General features: G+C 51.4%; 1 protein-coding gene across 2 annotated transcripts in view; it reads right to left on the minus strand.

Annotated features, from left to right (window-relative positions):
- Nucleotides 1-7,875: 7,875 nt before the first annotated feature.
- Nucleotides 7,876-25,429, minus strand: part of TENT4A (terminal nucleotidyltransferase 4A) — a 45,954-nt gene continuing 28,400 nt past the window's right edge. The window contains exons 4-13 of one of the 2 annotated variants that reach the window (XM_019803987.2): nt 24,182-24,302; nt 21,914-22,021; nt 20,649-20,777; nt 18,492-18,705; nt 16,280-16,406; nt 15,203-15,303; nt 14,412-14,584; nt 13,830-13,988; nt 11,557-11,721; nt 7,876-10,137 (exon numbers count right to left, since the gene is read on the minus strand). In XM_019803987.2, the coding sequence (XP_019659546.1) occupies nt 9,946-10,137; nt 11,557-11,721; nt 13,830-13,988; nt 14,412-14,584; nt 15,203-15,303; nt 16,280-16,406; nt 18,492-18,705; nt 20,649-20,777; nt 21,914-22,021; nt 24,182-24,302 (1,489 nt within the window). In that variant the 3' untranslated portion in view covers nt 7,876-9,945. Of the gene's footprint in view, nt 10,141-11,556; nt 11,722-13,829; nt 13,989-14,411; nt 14,585-15,202; nt 15,304-16,279; nt 16,407-18,491; nt 18,706-20,648; nt 20,778-21,913; nt 22,022-24,181; nt 24,303-25,429 lie in introns of both variants that reach the window. The other variant, XM_011230093.3, reaches the window with a different exon arrangement.

Genomic DNA, 25,429 nt, shown 5'->3' on the forward strand with positions numbered 1-25,429 from the left:
CTCACGGCCGCCCACCTGGAAGCATTTTTAAGACCTTGGCTTGAAGAGCCATTCTAAACACGCAGGGGATTCCTGCGTTCTCTGTCGAGGCCCAGCTGGGTACCAGAACCCTCCCCCACCAGAGATGTTCCAGAAAGCTCCAGAGGCACGCTGCTTTCCCGGCACCTTTGGGATCAGTCCCCGCGCACGAGAGGTTGTACACGCGTCACACGGTGACGTGAAACGTCTAAGCATGTGAGCAGACCGCCGGAGGCCTGGAAGCGAGGCAGCAGCAGGCCAAGCGTCCCTTCCGTGGGCTCAGAGCAGGGTGAGGCCTGGCCCTCCCGTCGGACACACGCCAGCCTGGCCTCGTTGGCCTGCGGGCCGGCTAAACGCTAGCTCGCCAGGGCTGGCAAGCCGGGATTTCGGTGAGGTAGAAAGAAAACCTCCCCGAGGGCTCTGGCCTCATCGCCCTGCAGACGTGGAACAACGTGCATCCGATGGGAGGAAGCTCACGGCAGCCCTTCCTCTCGCTGCCTGCGTGAGCCCCTGCGTCCTCCTGTGAACCAAGTCCCCGGAGAAACCGAGTCTCAGGCAGGAGTGTGTGGCTCCAAGCGCCTGCCTCAGGCCTCGAGAAGGTGGAGCGGTGTCCCGGCAGCGCCCTCCGGCTGCTGTCACGAATGCCCCCCGACCTGTGGCTTCAAGCCACACAGACTTATTCCCGTCCAGTTTGGAGAGCCGGATGTCCAACCTAAAAGCGCTGCAGGCTCACACGGAGGTCGGGCCAGGGCTTTCTGGAGGTCCTCGGGGAGAGACTCTGCGCCTGGCCTCTGCCAGCCGTGGGGGGCCATGCACTCCAATCCCTGCTTCTAACACGGGCTTCTGTCTGTGGTCAAACCTCCCTCCGCCTCCCTCTCAGGAGCTACTTGTGCTCATCCTGAGGGCTCACCCGGACAGTCCAAGACGATCTCCCCATTTTAAGATCCTTGATTTACTCACCTCCGCAAAATCTCCTTTGCGTGGTCACATTGCAGGTTTGGGGGACTGGGACATGGGCTTCTGCTAAGGCCTGAACTGTGTCCCTTCAAAAACCTTCTGTTGGAGCTCTGACCCCCAGGACCTCAGACTGTGACCTTTGGAAATAGGGCTCTCGCAGATGAAGCTAGCTACTGTGAGGTCATGCTGGAGCGGAGAGGCCCCTAATCTTACAGGGGTCCTTATGAACGTGGAAATGCAGACACAGACTCATGCAGACAGGGAGAAGGCCATGGGAAGATGAAGACAGGGTGACGTGTCTCCAAGCCAAGGGATACCATCGTCATGGCCCAAAGCCCCGGCGGAACAGACACCCTGATCAGGCAAGACATTGCAAGGGCTTAGAGGCGACCTGCAGGGATGGTTAAGGACCACAGCTTCCTTTGTAGTGCGCAGGGTTTGGACAAGCCAGGCCTGCTGAGTTCACGCCCCCCTGCCCACTGAGACTGTGGTTCTAAATGCCCAGTCGCTGCTGATCCTACTGGGAGATCCTGCTGGGGAGATTCTCTTTGTAGACCTCTGAACCCAGCCTCTGGGATCCGGCGACCCAGATAAGATCGCAGGCCTGGATCTTGCTGGATTTAACCTTCTGTGGACATGACTCCACAAAGGGACTCCTAACCTGATGGAATCTCACAAGGTCCCTTCTTTCGGCAGAAGAGAAACCCTTCCCTGCCAAGGTCTCTACATCCAAGCCCAGAGGCCCCATATTTAGGGACTCGAAAAGCAAGAGCATGAGGAATAAAGAGGAAATGTGCTCCATAAGTTTTATCATTTCTCTAGTTTTTATAACAAGTCAGTGGTATGTTTTTATGATAAGAGCAGAATAAACATAAGGGCAACACAATGAGCCTGGGTGACGCTGTGGCCACAAAGCCCACCATCCCCCAGGGCTGGACTGCCAGTCTGACTGACACAGTGGATTCTGAGTCCACGGAAAATATTTTACTGCATTTTTATAGTACAGTAGGGTAACCTGGACGGAATTTGGGGCATTGAAATGAAGCTTGGTTAAACATGGTTAAAGCTTGGTGAAAAATCCCATTTTGTATATTATAATTTGATAATGAAATACAACATACGGAGATGTCCCAAGTTGAATTTGTGTAAAATTCCCAAGTAAAATCCATGCCGTGTTTGTAATAAGTTTGAGCTGGGGCGCCCGGGTGGCTCAGTCGGTTGAGCATCTGACTCTTGGTTTCAGCTCAGGTCATGATCTCAGGGTCAGGACTTCAGGGTCGTGAGATTGAACCGCATGTCCTGCCCTGCACTCAGTGTGGAGCCTGCTTGGCATTCTCTCTCTGCCTCTCCCTCCCTGCCCCCCTGCCCCCTGCTCATGCACACCGTCTCTCTAAAATAAGTAAAACTAAAAAAAAAAAAAAAAAAAAAAAAAAAAAAAAAGGAAGAACTTTGAGCTAACTTCTGTGAACATCAATTTTTTATATGGGTGTGTGATCCCAGATCAAGATGTTTTGATGATGACATCTTTAAATTTTCGTGCGCCCTGTGAGCTGAACACCCAAGTGACCCCAGCACCCTGGATCACTCAGGGAGGCACTTAAGCTATGGAGGGAAGCCTTCCTGGCTGAGGCAAGGGGCCAGGCCATGCTCATTCCCCGCAAACACTTTCCGGGTCCCAGGTCTTAGATCTTGGTGTCCCCTTCTGAAATCTCATCATCTCTTCCCTAATTCTCAATATTCAGGAAAGCCCACTCTCCTATCCAAACAGAACTTCCTCATGCCTGCCCTCATGGGTCACCCTCCCAGCTGCTATTGCAGCCCCCTGCTGGCGGCGGGGGAGTGGGATGGGGCTGTGCTGGGTGCTGCCTCCGCCTTTGTCCTGAAGTGGGGGAGGGGTGAACGAGGTCCGCAGGGGTGTGGGGGGACACCAGGAACCCTGTCTGATGTGTGACTTGGATTCTATCACCAGAAGCAAGGGAAAGCTGGAAATTCCTGAATTGAAATAGTTTTCAATTTGGTTCAAACTGTCAGATACACGAAAAACTGCATTTTGGGACTAAGCTGGGTTTCTGAGAAAAAGCAGGAATTTACAGGATCCCTGGGGGACTTCAGGTCATGTCCACCGGGAAAGGGAGGGAGCTGAGCTATTCGTGGCCTTCCAATCCCATGGAGTCTTGGCCTGTCACCTGCCGCCCGAGGGAGGGCAGGTAGGAAAGTCCAGGGAAGCCATGGGCGGGCCTGGCCTGTGGGCAGCTCGCACACCCCTGTGGCAGGCACGCTTACCAGGACCTAGGAAGGCAGAGGGAGGTGGCTGGTACCGAAGGAAAAGCAAAGAGAGACTTTGAAGCAAGTTTTGGGTTTTTCCCGAGGAAAGAAGACCACCAGTGTAGATTCTCAGTGTCCATGTGCAGAATGTTCACCAAAATTGCTGTTCTCATAACGTGGCTGGAAACCTAATGATCAGATTACCGGCGCTCGGGATCCACGGTTGGCAGGTTGCTGCACGCATGGGGGTGATAGCCTCCGAGGTGGGCGGCCCTTCCTGTCCCCAGGGTGCTGGTGGCAGCTCCACCCGCACTGCTCACCGGGCGGTGGGGACGAGGGCCAGGCCTGGAGGTGCACAGGCCTGAGAAAACCAGCTAGTGAGGCAGGAGCGCCCCCTCTCTTCCCGGCGGTGAGCTGCTCCCAGCAGCCGGACCTTCTGGAAGGACCCAGGGAGCCGCGGGGAGGGAGCCCTCCATAGGCCCCTGCTTGGAGGGGCGGGGGAGTGGGGTGGACCTCGATGCCCACCCACACCCCCTCGTTGAGCAGGCAGCAGCAAGAAGGGAGGTGGGAGACAGATTCATCAGTAGACACACCCCATCCAGGAGCTAAACAACAAAACAAAATGTGGAGGAGGACCGGGCTTCCCTGGGGCTTCCTCCATCCCCTGCTGATAGTTCCCATCTCCCAACCACAGAGCAAAACCAAACCTTCCGGTCACAGCCCGCAAGGAGGACTTGACATTTAAGAAATTCTGGTACATATCTAGATTCCAATTTTCCTACAGAAAAAAGAGACACCTTGACCCTCTTTTCATTCACTGAAGTTTTGCTGTTTATTTGTTCCAGACTTTCGCTGGCACGCAGTAACGGAAGCACGATCACGTACCCATACATGGGTAAGCGTGTCAGGCAAGTTCTGGGTGTCCAGCACGGCACTGACCCTGGAGGGACACGCTTGCACATGCGAGCACACACGCCAGGGGGCTCACCATCGATGCAGTAAAGACGACAAACTTACTTTCTGACCATGATACAGTGGATGTCAAAAAGAAGACATGAATAATTATTGACCAATGATGATTCCAGGACCCAACACTATAAGAGAGAAAAACAATCCTTTCTGGACTGTTCTGATGGAGAAGGAACCCACAGGACATGGACAAAGGGGCCAGTTCCCAAATGGGAGGACAGAAATCAAGGATGATGGGGTTACCCTCAAGGATGGCCAGCATTCACTCTGTGCTCCAAGGGACACGGGACACACAGAGGTGGAGACCACACTCAGGCAGGACCCCCTTCCCTGCACCAGACCTATCCCTGGGGTCTTCAAAAACTTTGCAATGAGCTGAAAATTGAGGACATGAATTTTGTTCTCTTTGTTCTACAAATTCAAGACAGAATTCAGCACCGTTCATTATACCTTGACCACGTGAGATGCTTCTCAAAGGGCCAAGCACGGTGGACCCAGCCCATCTGAGTTTCTTTCAAAGAGCAGTAGAGGATGCTTACCCTCTCTGTGCCTCAGTTTATTCCTCTGGAGCTGGGAAGGGTCCCTGTGCGCTGGTGACGGTGCCAGTACACAGTGCTCATGGTCGCTGGGTCCATGAGGTCATCAGATCACACCCCAGGCCAAGTGCTGCAGCTGGCCAGTCCACTGAGCCTCATCTGGGCGCACCTCTGCCCGGCCCTGGCTGAAGGCCCCAGCACTCGTCACCCTGCGCGCAGGACCGAGGGGCCGGCAGGCTGTGGATGGAGGGGTGGGGTCTTGCCAGGAGAACGCAACTGACGCAGCAGGCTGAGGGACCTGAGCGCCAGGACTCTCTCTTGCCCGAGAGAGGGGGCGGCACCAGGGGCAGAGGAAGACGGCCGAAGCCCGGTGGCAGAAGCGGGACAAGGCCAGAGGGAGCTGAACCAACGACAGTTGGGACTAGAGAGTGTGTTTGAGAGTCCCAGCGCGCTTTTCCAGAACCCGCCTTTCCGAGGAGCGGTATCGTAGCCATGAACACTGACCGTGAAAGCCACGGCCAGCAGGGAAGCTCCACAGCTCGTGGGCCGCGAGGTTCTATCCTAAGCACTGAATCACGCCGAGCCAGGCGGCTCCTGGGTCCCCGCGGTGGCCGCCGGAGATGAATTTACGCAGTCCAGGGAGGCTCTGCCTACAGGGAGCCACAGACCAGGCCACAGTTGGGAAGGGACTCGATAATCATGTAAAGCGGAGGTTTTCTGCCCAAACTGAGCAGGGGCTCTCAGACCACCGGAGGACCAGAGGGGGCCCCCCGGGGTCAGGACGCACTATCACTCTGGTCCCAGCGCGGGGCGCCAGGGTACCGCACGCTCAGCTCTGAGACGCCGCTCCCGTCGCTGGGCTGGCGTGTCCTCACCCCAGGGCCCTGCCACCTTTACAATTTCCTCACGCTTCCATGTCCTCGGGGCTGAGGACATGCCTGCTGAGTGGGCTTGGCTTTGGCCACAGCTGTCTACAGCCATCACCACGGAGACACTCAGGACTTCAGGAAACACCGGCAAGGAAGGCCTCAAATCTGCCTCCAGTCACACACTTGTTCCCAAACCCGTAAATGACCTACGAGAAAACCTCTGTATGACATTTAACGTTGTCCATGCTTTGACCGTTCAGGGTGAGAGGTTATGGATGAAGAGCACAGCATCTGGAAGAATCCAAGTCCGGTTTATTGATCTTGCCTGGAATTCACTCCATGGCCTCAAAGCCATGGGCTGGCCCTGCTCCAGGATCCAACTATGCTGGGAGACTACAGGGGAACCGCACCCCCAGCTCTGTCCAAGGGCCCGTGACAGATCCCCTAGTACCTACCCCACCCCCGGGAAGCCATGGAAACACCACAGCGAAATTTGTTTTCCAGCCATTCTTAGTCAGAATTAGCCCCAAGTGGGGCATGTTGGGGCTGCTGTGTTTCTCCGTGGCCACTCCCCTTCCCAGATCAGCTTCCCCTGGTCATCTAAGTTCCGTAAGGACTGGCAGGGACTTCACAAGTTAGAAAAGCGGAGGACAAATTACACATTCTTGTCAAAATTTCAGTTAGACCATCACAGGGTGATGGAAACAAAGATGTGGGCACGTGAGCACGAGTGTCTGCACTGCGGATGGCGCCACCCCCCCGTGTGCACCTGCTCCTGGGAGCCCAGGCCACACACGCTGTGCTCAGGAACCGCAGGTACGTCGGACAGGGACAGAGATGGGGCACGACCTGCAGCAACTCCAAGAGGAAGTCACGGAGACCCAGCCACAAGGGAGCGAATTCGGAACCCTAGGACTTCCTGTGGATGGGGGTCAGCGTGGTGACCTGCAGGTGATCAACCCAGAGCTGAGTAGCACGGTGTGAGCTGTGAGCGGCCGTGGGCACCTCCTCCCTGCCCAGGGAGACCCCGGGAAACACAGTCTCCTCTCGCCTGCCCTGAGCCAGCGGTGGGGGGGGGTCTCCCCCACCCTGGGGCTCCCAGCTCACAGGTGTGACTCACCTACTCAATGCGCTCCTACTAGCGGCCTGGGGCCCCTGCAGGTGGTGCCGCTCAGAGCCGTGGGCAGCAACCCACAGGGAGGTCGGAGCCACTGCCCATCCCCCCTCCCCAGTCCATCAGTGTGGCCTTGCCAGCCCCATCCCACCTGCCCGGGGGCCCTCCCGTGGCGGTCATTGCTCACCTGGACCACTTCAACACCTGCCTCCAGCCTGTTCTCCAATGAGTGGCAGAGGGACGTAGAAACCCTCCTGCTTCCTGTTATGGCTCCCCTCCCTCTAGCCTCTGCCTCGGCACCTGCTCCTGGCCATCAGGCCTCCTTGCTGTGCCACCTGCCAGCTCCCTCGGGCCGCTTGGTCCCAGCTCAAGGCCTTTCCAGTGGTCCTATCCATGGACACACCCGTCACTCTGCCTCCAGCCACTGTTCACAGCACTGACATCAGGCACAATAGTGGCTTCCTGGGGTCCTCTGCAGCCTTGTCGGAATGTAGGTGCTGTGTCCTTGCGGCAGCACCTGCCTAGAGCACTCTGGAAACCCTTGTGGAACAAGCGGATGAATGAGGGTCGTCATTCTAAATGTGTTACATTTTAAGCTATATTTTGATTGTTTGGCTGTTTAAAATGTGTTATTTTTAGGGGCGCCTGGGTGACTCAGTCAGTGAAGCATCTGCCTTTGGCTTGAGTCATGATCTCAGGGTCCAGGGATCGAGCCCCGTGTCAGGTTCCCTGCTCAGCTAGGAGTCTGCTTCTCCCTCTCCCTCTCCCCCTGCTTTCTCCCTGTCTCTCTCAAATTTAAAAAAAAAAAAGTGTTACTTTTAAGTGATCTAATTTGACCTGAGGGAGATGTAGGAGAACAGTTTCCCTGGGAAGTCTCACTGGTGCCACAGTATCACACACCTGGCTTGTCAGAAGCAACACATGGATAGTGTCATGTCAACGGTGTGAGTGCCTCCCTCCTGCCACAGAACGTGAGCAAACACCAGGCTTCAGCTGCCATTCTGCGCACAGCCCGGAACCACCACCAGATTCTGAATTTCCCAAACCAATGATAATGTAATTTTTCACTGCTCTATTTAGAAAGTTCAAGAATATGAAATGGTAGACGCTGCCTTCCTCTTGAAAGCACACACTCCACAAACACAACCTGGTTTCCAAAGTTTATTAAAAATCAAAGAATAGAAAAACTTTACATAAAAATATGTCAATTTTAGCTTCTAGCTTTATTGTCCACACACAAAAAAAATCTAAACATGATATCGTTTTGTTCTATCTGTAGGGCGTGACCACAGTGGTAGCCGGGCCAATTCATTCGGTTCACCATGACGGGGATGGAGCATGGCGCCTGTGTCTGTGAATCGAGCTTTAAAATGCACACCCCACGGGACCCGCGCCCCGCAGTGGTTCCTTAATGTAGGGTGACAGTCAGTATTGCTAATGTGTGGAGATTAGTACAGGCTTACGTATCAGTTTTTATAAATATTTCTTTATCAACAGATTCACAATTTAAATATCTTTAAATATTTCTGGTAACTTTCGATCGTCAAGAACTGCAGACAACGTGTGCTACTCTCTTCTGGAAGGCCCCCTGGAGAAGCCGCCGCCGCAGCCGGCAGCCATCGGCAGTGCCGGGGCCGGTCCCGGGGCAGAGGCTGGCCGCCGACACTGGGGAGCCGTCCTGGCCGAGACCCCACCCCCAGGCCGCACTCCAGAGCTCCCCGCTCTGCACGTCCATCAGTGTCATGGTAGTTCAGTCTCTCGATGCGACATTCTCCACTAGCGGACATTAAAGACCAACCTACCTGTAGTGTTCGCAGGGCCAGAACCCCCATTTTAAAAACGGGAGGTCAGATGACCTAGGAGAGCAACTAGCATCTGGGACAACTGTGGTGCTCCGAAAACTCAGGGTTAGGCCGGATGGATATATTCTTGTTCAAAAAAACGTAACAAAGACAGTGGTTGTCATGGCAGACTACGCTTGCATAGTATCCCTGTATGCTTCTCAAGTCGGGTGCCGGCTGCTCCCGGCCCAGCCCCGGGCTGTGTTCTCCGCGGTGGTACAAGTCCTCCCTACGGTGCACTGAGCAGCGAAGTACTTCTCGTAGATTTGCTCTTAACAGAACGAATGCATACTGCTACAGATTCCTCAATGGAATCAAACATAATCCCTTTCTCCACATTCCTAAAACTGGGTACCCTCGTCCGTCCTGATATTCACCGGCCCCATCCTTACAGGCGTGTGACTAAGCAGACCCAAGCACTTCAAAGTTCACTTTTTTTTTTTTTTTTTAAGGATTTGATAATGTGACCACCCTCTCTCCCCTTACAAAGTTATACTTCTGGCACTTTAAATGCTGGATTTGTTGTCTACTTTAAAAGAACCAAAAAACCAAAACGTTACAGCTCTGCGGTCAGAGCGAGAAAACAGGCCGGACGCAGGGCCGGCGGCAGCTGGTCAGAAGGCTCGGGAGCCGCGTCCCTGCAGGGCCACGAACGGAGAGGCCTCGTGTCTGACCAAAAGAAAAACACAAAAATAAACCCCGAGCCCGTCACTCACGGTGTTGGTAGCGGAGCTCCTCAGACAACCAGCCGACACGATGAACCCAACTTAGAAAATGTGACTCGGGAAAGGACCTAAGCTTGTTTAAAAAACCTCCTCCCTTAAATATAACTTATGTGAAAATATGAATTAAATAAAAATATCTGAGTTATTGCACAAATCATAAGTTTTCAATATTTACATAGAAAAACAGTTCTGAAATTTGAAACAAAACGTGAGGGCAGTGACACAATGGCGACCTCCCAACCCTACCCGCTGGGGAAGGAACGAGAACGGGGGCTGAGCTCTGCTGCTCTGGCGGACGTGCCATGAAAACACCCCAACCGCAAAGGACCCAGACTGGCTGCCGAGAAACCCGAGGCCTGCGTCCTGTCCCTGCAGTTCCCGGTCCAGACCCACTCCGGCACCGGAGAGAAGAATCCCGGGAAGGCAGACACAGCGTCCAGATTTAATAAGGCTTCACAGATGAGCACAAGGGGCTGTTCTTTAAGATGGACGTGACCACCACACAAGGAACATGCAGAGTGATCAGCGGCGGGCGGTCCGAGGGGCCCGGGCCGACGTGCTGGATGCTGGTCTCAGTTCCCGGCTGGGCTCCAAGGCCGCCCGGCACGAGTCTGTGGAAGAGCGGGGGGCCAGGATGCGCCATCGGGGCTATTATCTGCTCAGACTGACGGGCAGGCTGTCCCTCGTGTGTGTGTGTTTTTTCCTCCTCCAGCCGGTGCGGTTGTACTGGTGGTGTCCCCGGTTGCCCACGGGGGGCCGCACGCCTCCACTGCCCACAGAGCTGTACGTGCCACCCTGGCTGTGGTTGTGGGAGCCTTTCATGGACAGCTTCATGCCGCTGTGCTGCTGGAGAGACAGAGAGGGACGGCAACGTGGGAGGCTGCCCTGGAGACCCCAGACACTGCTGCCGTGGGGCCCGGTCAGGAGCAGCGAGCCTCCGCGTCCCCAAGCTGCATCCCCCCTCCTGCCCCGGAGACCAGGCCCGTGGGCAGTGAAGGGCACGCAAAGCACACAAAGGCTTCAGGTGACTGCCATGTGGTAGTCCTGTCCCTGCTCACGTGCAGTGTCCACATGACAGGAAGTAGGAAGGAGCGGAGAGAGAGCCATACTTACATGTCACAGTGACCACTACCTGGTAGACAAAAAGTTCCGTGCCCACTCAGTGACCCACCCAGATCAGAGCACACACACACATTCACATCCGAAGCCATTAGCATCACACTTCTAACTGGTCCTGTGTGTCCACAGAGCCCTCGTTTTCTTTCCCCCACTTCAGCTCTGACATTCTGCAGACACACGCAGGAGTTCCATGTCCAGCAGGCTGGTGCCCGAGCTCCCGGGGGTGGGACGCTGTATGCACCGGGGCAGCTCGGGCTGCTCCTCGGCCCGCAGCCCCAAGAGAAGCAGACCAGGAGAAAACACAGCCGCTTTCAGGAAGGGTGCACAGCAAAGCAGCAGCAGAAGGGGTTGAGACGGAAAGCGAAAATGCAATTACCAAAGGCGCTTTGCCCTGGGGGAAGCCATCACGTCCCTGCCCCCGCCCCCAAGTATTTCCAGCAGGCTGGTGTGAGACGCACAAAATATGATCAGATAAGCAACAGAGGAACTGACTGGAGTCATGGAGGTGAGTGTCCCCAATATCGTCAAAGCACAAGGGAAAACATTTGCCTTCAGACACTGCACCTTGACTCCTACAGGGAGATGTCCGTCACAGCTCTCGGAAACATTCCGGCCCTTCAAGGGCACAGGAAATGAATAATGACCTGTTTTTCTACCACAGAACAATTTCTCATGTGCAGAAAATGGATGCAGAGAAGCCACAGGGGCACTGAACAAACGCATTCACAGGGACCCCACTGGAACTGAGAGAGCAAACCCCATGCAGGGCCCCCTCTGCCCTGGGGCACACCAGCATCTTTTCGTGATCATATCACCTGCTTCCTGAAAACCAAAATATTTAGCATATAAATTAATCCAAAAGATAAATGGGAACACAAAGTACTCTTCGCTTTGAACCTTATTTCCAACTTCAGTTTTATGCTAACAAGCTCAACGGAAGAATGAAGACAGATGCTTGAACTATATCATAGTTGAAAATAACACTTTGAAAGTTTTGTTCATCACAAAGAAAAGCAAACATGAAGTTGAATGATGAGAACACAAATTCCGTTTTAAACATCTCTGTGAAACCCTGTCTCTGATGGAGCGAGCAGGAAACCCTGGGCGGTGGGCCCCAGGGCCTGGGCCAGCGGGGAGGCCTACCTTGTGATACAGGTGAGGGCTTGAGAGCGGGTTGGGAGATGCGGACGGGATGGCCGGGGAAGACATGTGATGAACAGCTTTCAATGCTGGAGTTCCTTCAACGCCAACTTGTCTGCAAGGGACGGGGGCCACCCCCAGGGTCGGTGGAGGTATCGTAAACCTGGTCTAGGAACAGAAGGACCAGAGACATCCATGAGGCACCAGGCCGACAGAGGTCAACGGTTCTCGTGCTGAGCCGGAGAAGGGAGAACGCTGCTTTGGAACAGCATTTGCAAATAGGTTCATTCACGTAGTTTGCGTTTTACTGTAACCTAACAGGATTTGTTTTGCATCAGAAATAGTCTATATTCTGAAACAGCAGCTACAACAGAAAGCATGCCTCAGAACCCAAATTGTAAAGTCTCATTATTCACTGAAGACCAAGTAACAATTCAGTGAATCAGTCCTCAAAGTAACACCTGTCCCTCGATCTCTGGGAAGAGAGGAAGCATAGCCCTCCCCCAGCCCAGGATGGGAGGCCCGAGGCTGGTCAAGCGATGGCCTGTGGAGGGATGCCAGCCCACGGAGGGGTGCCGGGAAGGCTGGCCCCTCCCTGTTCCCCCTGCCCTCTGGTCCCAGGACTACTTGTGTTTGTACATGACGGTGCCCACTGGCACAGGGGTGCCGGCACGAACGTCTCTCAGATCCCGAGAACTGCACTGCTCACATCTAGGAACCCTAATGCATCTGCCCCTCTGGAGACTAACCGCGGCCCCCGCCTCCAAGAGCAGTGGATGGAACAGGAGCTGGGGTCTCCCAGATGGTGCTCCAGGGGGGGCTCAGAGCACACACAGTGAGCCTTCCTTATGCTTTACCAAAGGTCCCCACCGGGGGCTGGAGCGCACACAGGCCATCGCCTCAGTAGCGGCTCCGCTCCTCCGGGAGCCTGCGTCACCGGGAAGAGCCCGTGCCTGGGTCTGCCAGGCTCACATCCCCGGCTCTCAGGGCCCACTTCATCTCGAGCGGGGCTCTTCGTCAGTCCGTGAGCTTCCTGGGAGGGAGCGCCCGTGACGTGTACAGCGGGGGCTTACTGAGTTGCTCGACTAGAAGTCAGGTTTGCAGTTTAGAAATAAAATGAGAAAGTGGGCCTTGAGCCTTGCCTTAAAATGTGAACGATCTTAGCTTTAGCCTCACCAGCTATTAGCAAGTGACAAGTGAGACGAGGGCACCAGCAGCAGCCTGCGACCTGTCCCCGGAACTTTCCTGGACTTTGCCAGAACCACGCACACAGCATCAGCTGGACCACTACACGGCGGCCACACTGGCTCTCGGGGGACCTGAGCCCCCGAGTGAGGTTAGAACCCATGAATGATTTGGGGACACCACGGCCACAACGCCCGGATGTTATCTGTGACAGAATTTATTTTCATAACGCAGCCAAGAGCCTCAGCGTTGCGCCCTCATGCAATTCCCACAAGTCTCTGGTGGGGCTGTTCTGCCTGCTGCTGCTGCCACCGCGTGTCAGGGGCGTGCCCGGGGAGAACGCCCTCCCGAGGCAGACAGCCAGACCACAGATGTGTCCATGTGCCCACGTCTCTCTATGCTCAACTTACAATCGCACTGCAGACAGGACCTTCCTTTAAAGGCGAATTAATGCAACAGGTTTTTACACATACATGTTCAACTGTGTATAACTATGAAGTGGATACCAAATTTAATATTTTTGAAATTATCTTTCAGGCTTCTAGTATTGTCTAAATTAAAAAAAAAAAAAGAGGACATATTCGAATAGAAAAAGCCCTACAAATACTGCCTAATGAGTACTGTGAGAAAGTCAACATTTACACTAGAACTTCTCAAGAGTGTAAACGCAGAGAGTCTGAGAGGAAGCTGGGACGGTGGTCCTTTCCCACCAGGGGGTGGGCGGGTTGCATAAGAGTCCCACTGACGCAGCCCCAGGACCACAGTCTCAGGCTGGGCGTCTGTCCTTTTCAGAAAGATGCTCAACCTGGACCGTGTCTAGAGCCCCCTCAGTGCTCGAGAGCCAGGAGTCCTCTCGCTGCGAACACTGCACAGGGTGGGCCTCGAGGACACGATCTTTTACAGAATGACAGGAGTTACGTTCTCTCCGTCCACAAAAGACAAGGATGTCCTACAAGACGCAATGTACCTTCCAAAGATACCAAAGACCTGTTTCTAACCCTAAAGTACCAGCCGCTCCTAGAGCGCCCACACCAGCTCAGACGTGGTTCCCAGGGGCCGGTCTCCGGTAAGGGTGCCAGCCCACCGCGTACCTGAGTGTTAGTTGTCATGACCAACGTTCTGGAAGTAGCGGACTGAGGTTTGCCACTCGGCATGGGCAAGGCGGTGGGTAAGCTGGCCAGCAGGGGCGTCGGTGCTTGCAGACTGAACTGGTAAACGCTGGGCGTTGTGCAGGGCGGCGTGTCAGAATCCTTTGAGGAGAAGAAACCACAGGGATGGCTGTAGAGGCGGGCAGCGCTCGAGAGTGCCGAGAGCAGCCCCAGAAGGCCACGAGCGCGTGGCCCATCTGCTGCTCCGAAACAGGCACCCCGAGACACCCGCCTTCCCTTCAAGTCCTCTCAGAACTGAAGAATGTGCCGGTAACATGGGACAGACACCTCACTCAAACGTTTCACCCCACCCAAGTGTCTAAAACGCTCTCCAAGGAAGTCTGCTACAGCTGTGCAGTGAGTGGCAGGACGGGGTCCCCGACGGCCGGGAGAGGCTCGCGGCGGGGTGGGTGCTCCTCACCGCGGTCCTGGGGCAGCTGCAGAACCACACAGGAGGGAGAGAAGCCACCGGGCTGCTGGAGGTTAAACACCCCGCTGCCGACGTTCCCCCACAGGCACACTTACAATGTCACTCCCAGAAAGCGAAGACACAGAGGAGGCAGACGAGCCGGACGAGAGCAGCTGGGGGCTGGGCAGAGACAGGGTCAGGCGCTGGCTGTAGGGGGACTCCGGGTCTCGGCGCTGGGGCTGGTCCCCGTCGCACACACTTATTCGCTCTTTTATCTTACTTCTGTTGTCTGTGGGGGCAACACGGCCGAGCTGAGCCACTTCCTAAGAGGACAGACGCGCACACCCCACCAGACAGCCTCCGGCCACAGATGCCACGAGCCCTGACACGCTGCTAACGGGAGTCACAAACTAATTTCTAATTTTACTTAATTTACTTAATTTTTAAAATTCTATTTATTTTAGTTATATCTTCAAATATGTCTAGAACGACTTGGATGTGTAAACAGTTGCAGAGCACACGTTTCCAGGGGGCTGGGGCGGGGTGCGCTGCAGGTGCACACAGGGTCCAAGGGCACGGTACCAGCACGGGGGTGGAAGCTCTCCACGACTCTTTATACTGATTCCATGATGAAATGTTCCTATTCTGAATACCACACTGTTTAATACATTATTAAAAGGAATTTCACCTGTTTCTTTTCAGATTTTTAATGCAATTACTAGAAGAAACTTTAAAGGTCCGTGTGTGGCACGCACTGTATTCCCGCTGGCCTAAATCTCACAGCTGTAAACTCTTACAGAAAACCTGGCGTTTCCTTAGTGTAAACAATTAGCCCTGAGGGACAAAGAGACACTCCTGCATCAAGACGTCAGAAGTTCAAGAGTAACGTGTCCGGACGAGCTCTCACCAAGTTCGGGCGCCGGGGGGGCCTTGCCGCCCCACTTCTCCTTGATCCACCTCCGGTAGTCGATCACTTCCTGAGTCACTTTGATGATTCTTCCCAGAGTGCTGCAAAGGGACACCACAGGAACCAACGTGCTGCAGCACGACTACAGAGCCCACAGACCCTTCTGACCAGCTATTTCATATTTTTAACAACACATCACTTTGCCAAGTGATGACAGAGGAAGAAAACTAAAATAATTTTACGAAATGTGTTATGATTTCTGATGCCGAAGCCTGAATGTGCTCTGAGATCACAGTATAGAGAGAGTGGGTTCACTTACATAGATGTGCTTGAACCCGCAGCTGGCTACTACAAAAGACCGTGTCAACCCAGTGCCCAAGCAAAGGAGCACCCCTGCCTCCACCCAGTACTCACACAAGCAGACAGTGCCAACATTCCAAGCACCCCACACGGGCCCAAAGCCCTGCCGGAAAGCACCGTGAGCGGGCAGAGGCACAGAACCCATAGAAAGCCGACTGGCACCGGAGCCAGGCCTCAGAATCCCTGCACTGCACTTTCTTCCTTTCCACTGCCCCCTAACTGCTTCCCTCTATCCCCCAATCCCACTAACTACCTCCCAAGCACTCCATAAGTGATTTTCACTACCAGTAAATGTGCATACTGCACAAGTGTGCTGAAACGCAGAATGAGGGATGAGTTTGCAGAGGACAGGCAGGGTGGGGCCGTGGACCCACACACACCCCCCCTCAGCACTCACCATGTGCATTTTGAGGACAGCCTGAAGAGAAAGCATTGGTTCCAAAGGGTGAAGAGGCCAGAAATCACTTCCCCAAAATAAAACACCCTGAAGAAACTCCCCAAATAAGAAATTTTCAGTGCTCAGCCATGGATGAACCAAATGTGGCCTTCCTCTTCAATAATTTCAAGTTCTACCAGAATGTGCCGGCATACCCATTAATAAACCTCACGGAAGCCAATGACAGAGGCCAGCAGTGCCCACCACACAGAGGCAGAGGCAAGGAGCTGCCAGGCCACTGGGGCTGTGAGCCCAGAATAGCGACGCATGACTTGCGTTACCTTTCAGAGTCTCTGTTGGGATAGGACCTTGCGAGGGGTGACACGGCGTGACTGAGAACAATGTAGGCATAGTCAAACACCTGCTTCACCTGCATGGCCCCGTATGAACTTCGGCCAACATCGTTTCCTGAAACAGAAAGGCAGCTGTAAGACCCTGCAAACACGGGGCTCTTTATCCAGACGTGTGTTATCTTCTCACATAAGTTCTTCTGCAGCGGGCCCTCATCACGGACACACTCCCAGACCACACCAGCAGAGCTGCAGTAGGCATCTGTGAACACACAACTCACCACCCGCACCCATGGTCGCGACAGTCACGGGCAGAAGTGCCTGACCTGCGGCCTCAGATCTGGGTCCACCTCCATGAGATGTCATTCACAGAGACAGACTGATAATTCATGAAGAAGTCCAGTGACTCCCCAAGTGGCACCCACACCACAGAGTCGAGGCAGCGGCCTCAATCAGACCGCGGCCGTGCTGACCGAGAGCGTGCTGCTGCGGGAACCCAGCCTGGGCACGTCGAGTTTGGTCAGCACCCATGGGACCTGCAGGAAGCAAGTCCTTCAGGGTAGAACGTGCCAGGTCTCCCCTCTCCGGTTTTCAGGACCAGACGGGTGGCAGATCAGATGAAGCCATCACTGAAGTCACCAAGTGAGCCCCAGTCAAGGAACTTTAATAACAGCACAGTTTGGAATTTTAATTCACGTTTAACTCATTCTTCACAATTCAAGTAAGCAGGATGTTATAGGAACCATTCTAAGTATTGGAATTTTCTCTTTTCCAGATTTGATAATATAGTCCAGTGATAACGTGGGCTTTCATTTTTCAAGTACATTTAAAAAGACACTGAAGATGTTGGAAATCCCTGCAATTTAACTGATTGAACACAGACAAACAGATGTGAAAACATGTTCCTCTGCTGCTGGGAAAAGCCGTACTGAAAAAACATGGCATCAGTCCTGTCATTTGTAAACAACAGAACAGTCAGTAGGTTTCCTGTCTTTTTAAGAAGTGAATTTCACACTCCAGCAGCCATGAAACGAAACAAACAAAAAAACAATCATTAAATTTGAGGACATTAAAAAATATATATAGGAATTGAATAACAAAAAACACCAAATACAGATGCAAGGGACAAACTGGGGAGAAAAAAAGTACAGCGTGACAATGAAGAAGAGGCAGGATCTCACAAAGTCACTAGGAACACAGCCCGGCAGACAGATGGACAAAGCACGTGAACGTGCCCAACAGGAAGAGGAGCAATGTACCTGGAGCAGACATTCTCCACCACCTTTTCTGTCACCTATCCGTCACTGACTTTATCACCAACAGTAACAACAGTGTCTCACCTAACAGATGCTCAATAAACATTTGTGGAATCAATAAATGAAAATCTGGGGGCGCCTGGGTGGCACAGTGGTTAAGTGTCTGCCTTCGGCTCAGGGCGTGATCCCGGCGTTATGGGATCGAGTCCCACATCAGGCTCCTCAGCTATGGGCCTGCTTCTTCCTCTCCCACTCCCCCTGCTGTGTTCCCTCTCTCACTGGCTGTCTCTATCTCTGTCAAATAAATAAATAAATAAAATCTTTTAAAAAAGACTGTCCCTAATGGAAGAGGGAACAAGCACCCTTCACTATGCTCATGGGAATAAAACTGGGGAAACCAGATACCACCTCGGGATGGTCAATGCAGCAATCCTTACAATGGAACACACCTTACACATACAGGGAAGGGGTTTGCCATTAATTAAAAACACAAGTCGCAAAACTGTATTACGTGATCCACTTAATAAGACTGCAATAAATATTAAAAACTGCGTAGGAAAAAAAATGGAAAAACACACACCAGAATGGAAGGGAACTGTGGCATACTTTGCTTTCTATGTGACATACTGCTTGGAAGTGAATGGTTTATAATGAATACGTACGTAACAAACACTTTCCTAATCAGAAAAAAAAATTTTTCCCTTAATTTTCACTTTCTGCATGTTTTGGTTAATTACAGAATGTAAACACATTCCAACTTTATGCGAAGTGAATTAGAAGGCATTAAAGACAGACTTCTGAAGGTGTCCCCATTAACTGTCAGCACAGTGGGGACCCGCATCGAAGCAGAGTCGTCACCCTTGGCTGCAGGGGCACCTCCCTTCCCTGAAGCCGTGCACCATCCACGTCCCCAGGCTCGGGGCCAGGGAGGAGCAAGGCACCCTTACCAGGTAGCAGAGGGTCCTCAATGCACAGCATCGATGGTCTATACCCACTGGTCATGGCTTTCATGATCTCTTCTTTGGCGATATAGGCACCTCCTTCTTTTATTCTAATACCAGTCTTCAAGTAATTAAAATTTCTTCCGTAGAGTTCAAAAAATTCTACAAGAAGCATTCCAAGGTTTTCATCAGCTCTCCGGGCATCAATTCTCGGATGCAACTGTAAAAGCAATAGATCGCCATTTGGATTCAAGTCATTTTCTAAAGAAGACCACACACCAAAGCCTGCTACCTTGTGGTGTCTCCAAGGACAGCGATCAGTGATACCAACTCCGTGAGGACACTCCGGGCGTCAGGCGCAGGCACCAACAGAGCCCTTGTCAATATAGTGGTCAAAAGAAATAAAACCACCTAATCTGAATTTTTTATTATATTTATAATTTTCTGAAATTCATAAACCACAGAGGGTCTTCCTACTAACACAGACACCTGATTAATCACAAGGTACCAAAAACTGATCAACAAGCAGACCATATTCTGCACAATTTGGAGTCATCTAGATGGTGAATGTCACGTTACAGATTCTAACCTTAATCCCATTGTTCCAAAAGACAACCCATAGAGGGCAGTACCAGACTGAACAGTGTCGATGCGACAGAACACCGGAATGTGGAAAGACTGGTTTTACCGTGTGCAGGTTGATCAGTACTGTGTCATAATATTTACACCACATTTACATCCCTGCTTGTCACACAGATTAGTGCCAGCACAAGGGCAGCGTTCTCATTTCTGCCTTACCTTATTCCCTTCCTTCCTGCTTCTCTTCTAGTTAAAGTCAAACACCTGAGAGCTGGCCAGTGCAAGGCTGGGCCCTCCTACCTCAGTCAAGAAAGGCACTCAGACGCCACAACAGGCACAGTTTTGAGACAGGATGGGCAAGGTGCCAAGGGGCGTGGCCAGCCATCCACTCTACCTATAACCTTCTTCTGTGGGGTCATGGGACCCCACCGGGAAAGGGGACAGGAGGCGCTGAGCCCAGTGCCCGGCACCATAAAAACAAGTAGCAGGCATGATAACAAGGCTACTGAAATAGTTCAAATCAGGAAAAACATGAGGAAATAAGTCAAGAGCAGCAGGCTGTATTTAGTTCAAAATAATGTCCAAGAGCTAGGGAAGAACGGCTCCAAGGGTAGCATCACAGAGGAAAATGTGGAAGGCAAAGCAATGCGATTCAACTGTAAAAAAACAGGTGTGGGACTCCGTTCTCACTATTCTTCAAGTATCTGTGGCAAAAGATGTGCCATGGAAGTCAAAATAATGAAAGGTGATATAACCACTACTTCCATCAGCTGTAATAATGAGAAAAATGGCCAAATTTTGGATATAAAACCTTAAGAACAATCACAAATTAACGATAAACATGGAGAACAGCTAGAATAGACAGGAGAGATTCTGTGAAGAACAGAATATCCTTCATTCAAGAAAACATTAATGGGGTAATGTTTCCATTAACTCAGAAACTATTTTATGTGTTAAATAAATAACATCATACAAATAAGTTTATATGTTAAATAAAACTATTTTATATGCTAAATAAGTATCAGCATCACAGCATTTAACACGTATAGGTAGGCTTTCTATTGATAGACTGTTCCATTTTACTCACCAAAATAAGGGCGACATAAAATTTAAGACGAAATATTTGTCTTGTCAATCTGAGAAGAAAGACTCTCTCCTCAGCAATTTTTTCTTTTTTCTTTTTTTTTACCATATACAGTTCCCAATTTTTTTTCTGAGACAAATTTTTCATAAATTACAATCAGTAACCAAGAAAACCAGCTTTTTATTGTCCATCAAGGCATGAAAGTCTCTACATGGACAGGGTCCTCAAGTTCAGAGTGGCATACACCTGATGAATAGGACCAGGATAGCCTGCCCTCCCTCGAACCATTCAATCAACTACAAAATAAGCTATAAAGGAGAAAAAGGAAAGAAATACTGATCAAAATAGTTTTACTGTGACAATCAGAAGTCAATTTCTACTAAACCAAAGCAGAAGAGCGGAAGGAGAACAAGGGCGGCTGGAATCCACAAAGCAATGGCTTCACAACATCAGGGGAGAATGTACTCGTACATAAGTCTCTAGAGAGAATGCACACTCACCTGTAGAAAGCTAATGGCCATTAAAATTAGGCTGTATGAGCTTATTCCACCTGTAAAAACTTCATTCAGGTCCCTCTGCAGGAGGAACTGTTTCAATACTAAAATCAAGTAAGGCAGCAATGAATATTTCTGTAAATTCAAAAAAATATATATATATAATATTAGTTAATATACCTTTAAAGATTTGTCCCATAACAAATTTCACATAATGGAAAGAAAAGCTTACTCAATCCTCTTGCCACTTGGAAGGCTCTAGGCCAATCATCCTCCATTTTTAGGGGCCTGAGAATTATGTGAGGGGCTTGCTAAGACCCCCACTGGGAACCACATCCCAGGTCATGGTTCAGCAGAAATGAGGTTGGAGGAGCTCCTCCAACAAAGAAGAGCTCAGGGACAATGAATGAGTGTATTCCTTCAAATTATTTCCCATGGCCTAGCTTGTTCCATGACAGATGCAGGCTGGGGCAGGAAGGAGAGGAGGGGATGAGGCCGTGAGCCAGGAAGGCAAAACTCCTACGCCCAGAAGCCCCCACAAGAGGAGGAGTTGGGGGGGGCAGCTCATCAGGCAGGAAGACAAGAGCAGAACACGGAGAGCAGGGTGACAGTAACAAGGAAATGGAGAGAGGCTGGAGAAGGGGAGCGGGACAGTGAAGCTTCTGCTGTTTTCATGTTCTGCTGGGCATAGAAGTTAAGGCAAACAGTTAAGGCAGACAAGCCTGCTGCTGCAGAGTTAAGGGAAAAACTGAAGGAACGAGGTCCTTGAATCTGTGGGAAGAGGCAGTATCCAGATTACGGTGCTGGGGTTGCCTCTGTAAAGGATTTCACCCCTTTTCCCTAAAATAGGAGGGAAAGACCATCTGTTTAACTACACCACACACCTGGTCAGCTCAATGAACAAGTCTGCTATCCCATCGTTAGGCACTGAGACGATCCAAAGTAAGCAAACTATATCATGATGTATTCCACTTCCAATAAACTAGACTCCCAAATCAGGCACACTGAGCTCTAGGGACAGTCATTTTGTAATCGTGAGAAATAACATTTTCACAAAGCTCTAAAATAACACTCAACTTTATAGTTAGCCAGGAAAGTAAATCTACAAAACAGCTCTATCATTTCAAAGTATCTCTAGAATAATACTGTAGAATAAATAATTCAACTGTACAGTCTTTATCATTGAAAACTATCATTCAGTTTAAAGTTCCATAGACGCCCAACATAACAGGTCCCCAATTTTGACAACGCTAACTTGCTGATGACAGCACCTTCATGTAATTCTTGATGAGCTCGGCTGCCCGGACCCCAGTCTCCATGTTAAAGCTGATGTCGACTTTAACTTCCGTCTCCTGGTCTGTGAGTTTTATTATCGGTACCTGCAAAGATTTAATTGAAAAAACTATGTCTTAATGGCCAACATTCACTGCAGTCTGGCATCAAGATGTTTACTATGTTGTACAAGAGGTGTTTTCCCTAACCCACAAAAGGGCTGAGAGATATGAACCCCACACTTTAAAAAATGAGGAAAAAAAAGGGATTTTTGCCAGCTGTCGACATCCTTGTCCCTGGAACCGAGACCCTCCTGTCCCCCGCCCCCGAAAACAGCTAGTGCTCACCTCCACCCGGCCTGACGCAGCATCAACCACTAGCTGTGGGCAGGCCCTGGCCCCAGGAGGAGTTGGCTAAGTCCCTGTCCCCCAGGGGCGCCTGATGATGGAGAGGGGCTGCAGGTCCCCAAATTATATTTTTAAGAATTTCTGAAAACACTCAGAGTAACTTCAAAGCCAGTTTTTCAATTCTGTTTCGTGCTGATGTTGTTTCTCCAAACAATTCTACTTTGGGTTTTCACTAAGACATTTTAACCTAGGAAGCCAAACCTAACCAGAAAACCACTTCCCTGTAAAGCCAGAGAAGCAGCAGCTACTTTGGAAACATTCTCACCAAAAAAGACCACCACAGGTGCTCAAAACCGGCCTCATCGCAGCTGAGCCGGCAGCCACACAGACCACGCTCCTTCCTACCCCCCACACAAAATTGTGTTCTTCAAGGAACAAAAGGCAAGACTTTGTTTCCTTTGGCCTCTAAGAATGGCAATGGCTGTCCCCTGACTAACACAGGTGAGGTCTAATTAAAGGGTTAGGACACCTCACAGAACCCAGGGAGCACACCTGATCTGGAGGCAAACTGCCAAGGACACACACGTGATAGGGATGGGCAGCGGGGGGTGACGGCGACTCCTGGAGATCACTAAGATGGCCAGGACCACCAGGCACAGTGAGCCACAGCCAGTGTGGTCCACGAAGGTAGAAAAACAAAAGGCTTTCCCAAAGAATTCACCACAAACTGTTTCAGAAGGAGCCCCTGCCTCCACCACACACCGCCTCCCTCGTGAAGCCCCCCGGCTCCCATCGCGCTGGGCACGGCTACGGAGTGCCTTCCTCTACACTCACGGATGCTCTCCTGAAACCAGTCCTGGCGCTTGCCTGCCCCCCTCCACACACACACACTCCTATACACTCACAGGTTGAACCCGAGACCCTAACGATGAGTAACAGCACCACAACACTTATTTTTTGAGAGCTATTCAATACACACAAGCTTTCCCCTTAAGCCCAGCCCCCACGTTGGGCTCTGGAGCCCCGCATGAGAGGACGGTGAGGCCGGCACATGAGGCTGCCTGACAAGAGCGCGTGATAAGAGAAAGGAACAGCCGGGGACCAGTGTGGCTCCAGTCCCCTTAAGTCTACGCTGCACCCTAGCAGCAGAGGAGACGGTGTGCAACAGCAATTACACAACACCTGCTTGACACTATCTGTCCTCCAGAATGCTCTGAAGCCCAGACAACCAGGCCGGGCCTCCTCAGCTCCTCTCTACATCTAATCCAGGTTACCTGGTCAGAGACCGCCACCGCCTCGTTCTCATTGAGGAGCCAGCACTGGGGGACAAATGGCAGAGTCCCAAGAGCACAGGGCTCGGGGGCTCTAATCATTACCACACACCAGGCAAGTGACTTCAGTTCTCCCGTCTCTAATCTTGGCCTCAGGTAAACCTCGAGGAGCGCACATCAAAGCTCCCTCATCTTCCAACATCTGCCCAAGATCAAAGGTTTTGATATGCATACAATTTTGAATGAAAGAAACAGGCAAGCTTTGTTTCTTAACTATAACTTGCCAAACAGTAATCACTTTCTGTGCAGATGGAACGCTTTCGTCATCCAACTCCGTGTGCGCAAACAGGCAGCACCTGCACGCGTCCTTCTCCTACATGTCCTCACAAAAGTTAACCGACCACGTATTTTAGTGCCAAGGGCAGTGCGATGCTCTCACAACCTGTAGTAGTTCGGATCGTCCTGAAATATGTTCTCGGCTGGTAATCCTAATACTCTAAATAAACACAAGTACATTCCTATCAGGAAAGGAAGTCTTCCAAAATGTAAGCCGTGTCTGCTGTCAAGATAAGCTAAAGACGCAGGTGAATCTCAACGGCCCGGCAGGTGTGTGAAAGCCTCCGGGCTGCAGGCCGGGCCCCACACTTACTGTCGCTTTGTCAAGGACTTTGATGGAGCACGGCTCGGCCACATTGTGCTTCCGCAGAGCTTGCTCCAACAGCTGCAGAGGCGGGCGCTCCCACTTTCCAAAGACCACCAAGTCGATGTCACTGGACAGAAGAGTAAGTGAGTGTGAAGCCCTGGCTCACGTCACTCTCCAGGAACACACGCATCTGGGGTGGACCGGTGCCACAGCGTGCACACGCCCACCTCCTTCCAGCCCCCCCGCCCCAGGAAGCACATCCCTCTGACGCACTTTATGAACTGCTCTAACACAAGGATGGAGAGCCAAGGGGCCGAGTTTCCCAGCATCCCCAGGGAATCGAGGAGGTGGAAATGAAAACGCCTGCCCCTCTGAAGCTTCCCAGCTCTTCCTCCTGTGCGGTTGACACTGCATCGCTCTTGCTGACCTGGGCTTCCTGGGCACCTGGAATCTGGTCAGTTCCTACTGGCCCTCCCAAAGCCAACCCCAAATCCTGAGATGACAGCCTCTTCAGTGTCTAAATGTTAACAGTGGGTTAGGAGAGAGTAAGCTCTTTTTTTTTTTTAAGATTTTATTTATTTTTTATTTATTTGAGAGAGAGAAATGGCGAGAGAGAGAGCATGAACAGGGGGCAGAGGGAGAAGCAGGCTCCCTGCTCAGCAGGAAGCCTTACGTGGGGCTCAATCCCAGGATTTGGGGATCATGACCTGGGCCAAAGGCAGACACTTAACCGCCTAGGCACCCAAGCGCATGGAGAGAGTAAGTTAAGGAAGCGATGCACATAAAACTGATCTGGATATTGAGTTAGTTCTTGATGAGGAAACACTGAAGAACAATTTTAGGATATAAACTGGTTGGATGTTTTTCAATTAAAAAATACAAAATACTTACAAAATACTGCTTAAATAGAATTTTGCTTGAATCTTCATTAAAACAGAAGATCAATTTTCAAAAAAAAAAAATCCAAAACTTTCAGAATATTTTCCACTACATTTTCTTCCCATTACCCTCCCGCTGGTCTTTACACTTCTGGTGTCCAGCGTTTTTGTAACACACCAAATGAAGTGCAAGAAGAAAAATACAACCAATTATCGTGACCCTAAATTAAATTTTGTTTCCTGCCATTTTTCCTCTGTACTCCAGTCTTTTCCTCTAGCTTACATTTCTAGCCTGAGAAACCTACTTACAGCCCTTAACATGCACGCAGACTCCGCCCACCCGAGTAAACAGACGTCAGCACTAACCCGAGTGGTA

Source organism: Ailuropoda melanoleuca, chromosome 3 (assembly GCF_002007445.2).
Source record: "Ailuropoda melanoleuca isolate Jingjing chromosome 3, ASM200744v2, whole genome shotgun sequence".
Classification (NCBI taxonomy): domain Eukaryota; kingdom Metazoa; phylum Chordata; class Mammalia; order Carnivora; family Ursidae; genus Ailuropoda; species Ailuropoda melanoleuca.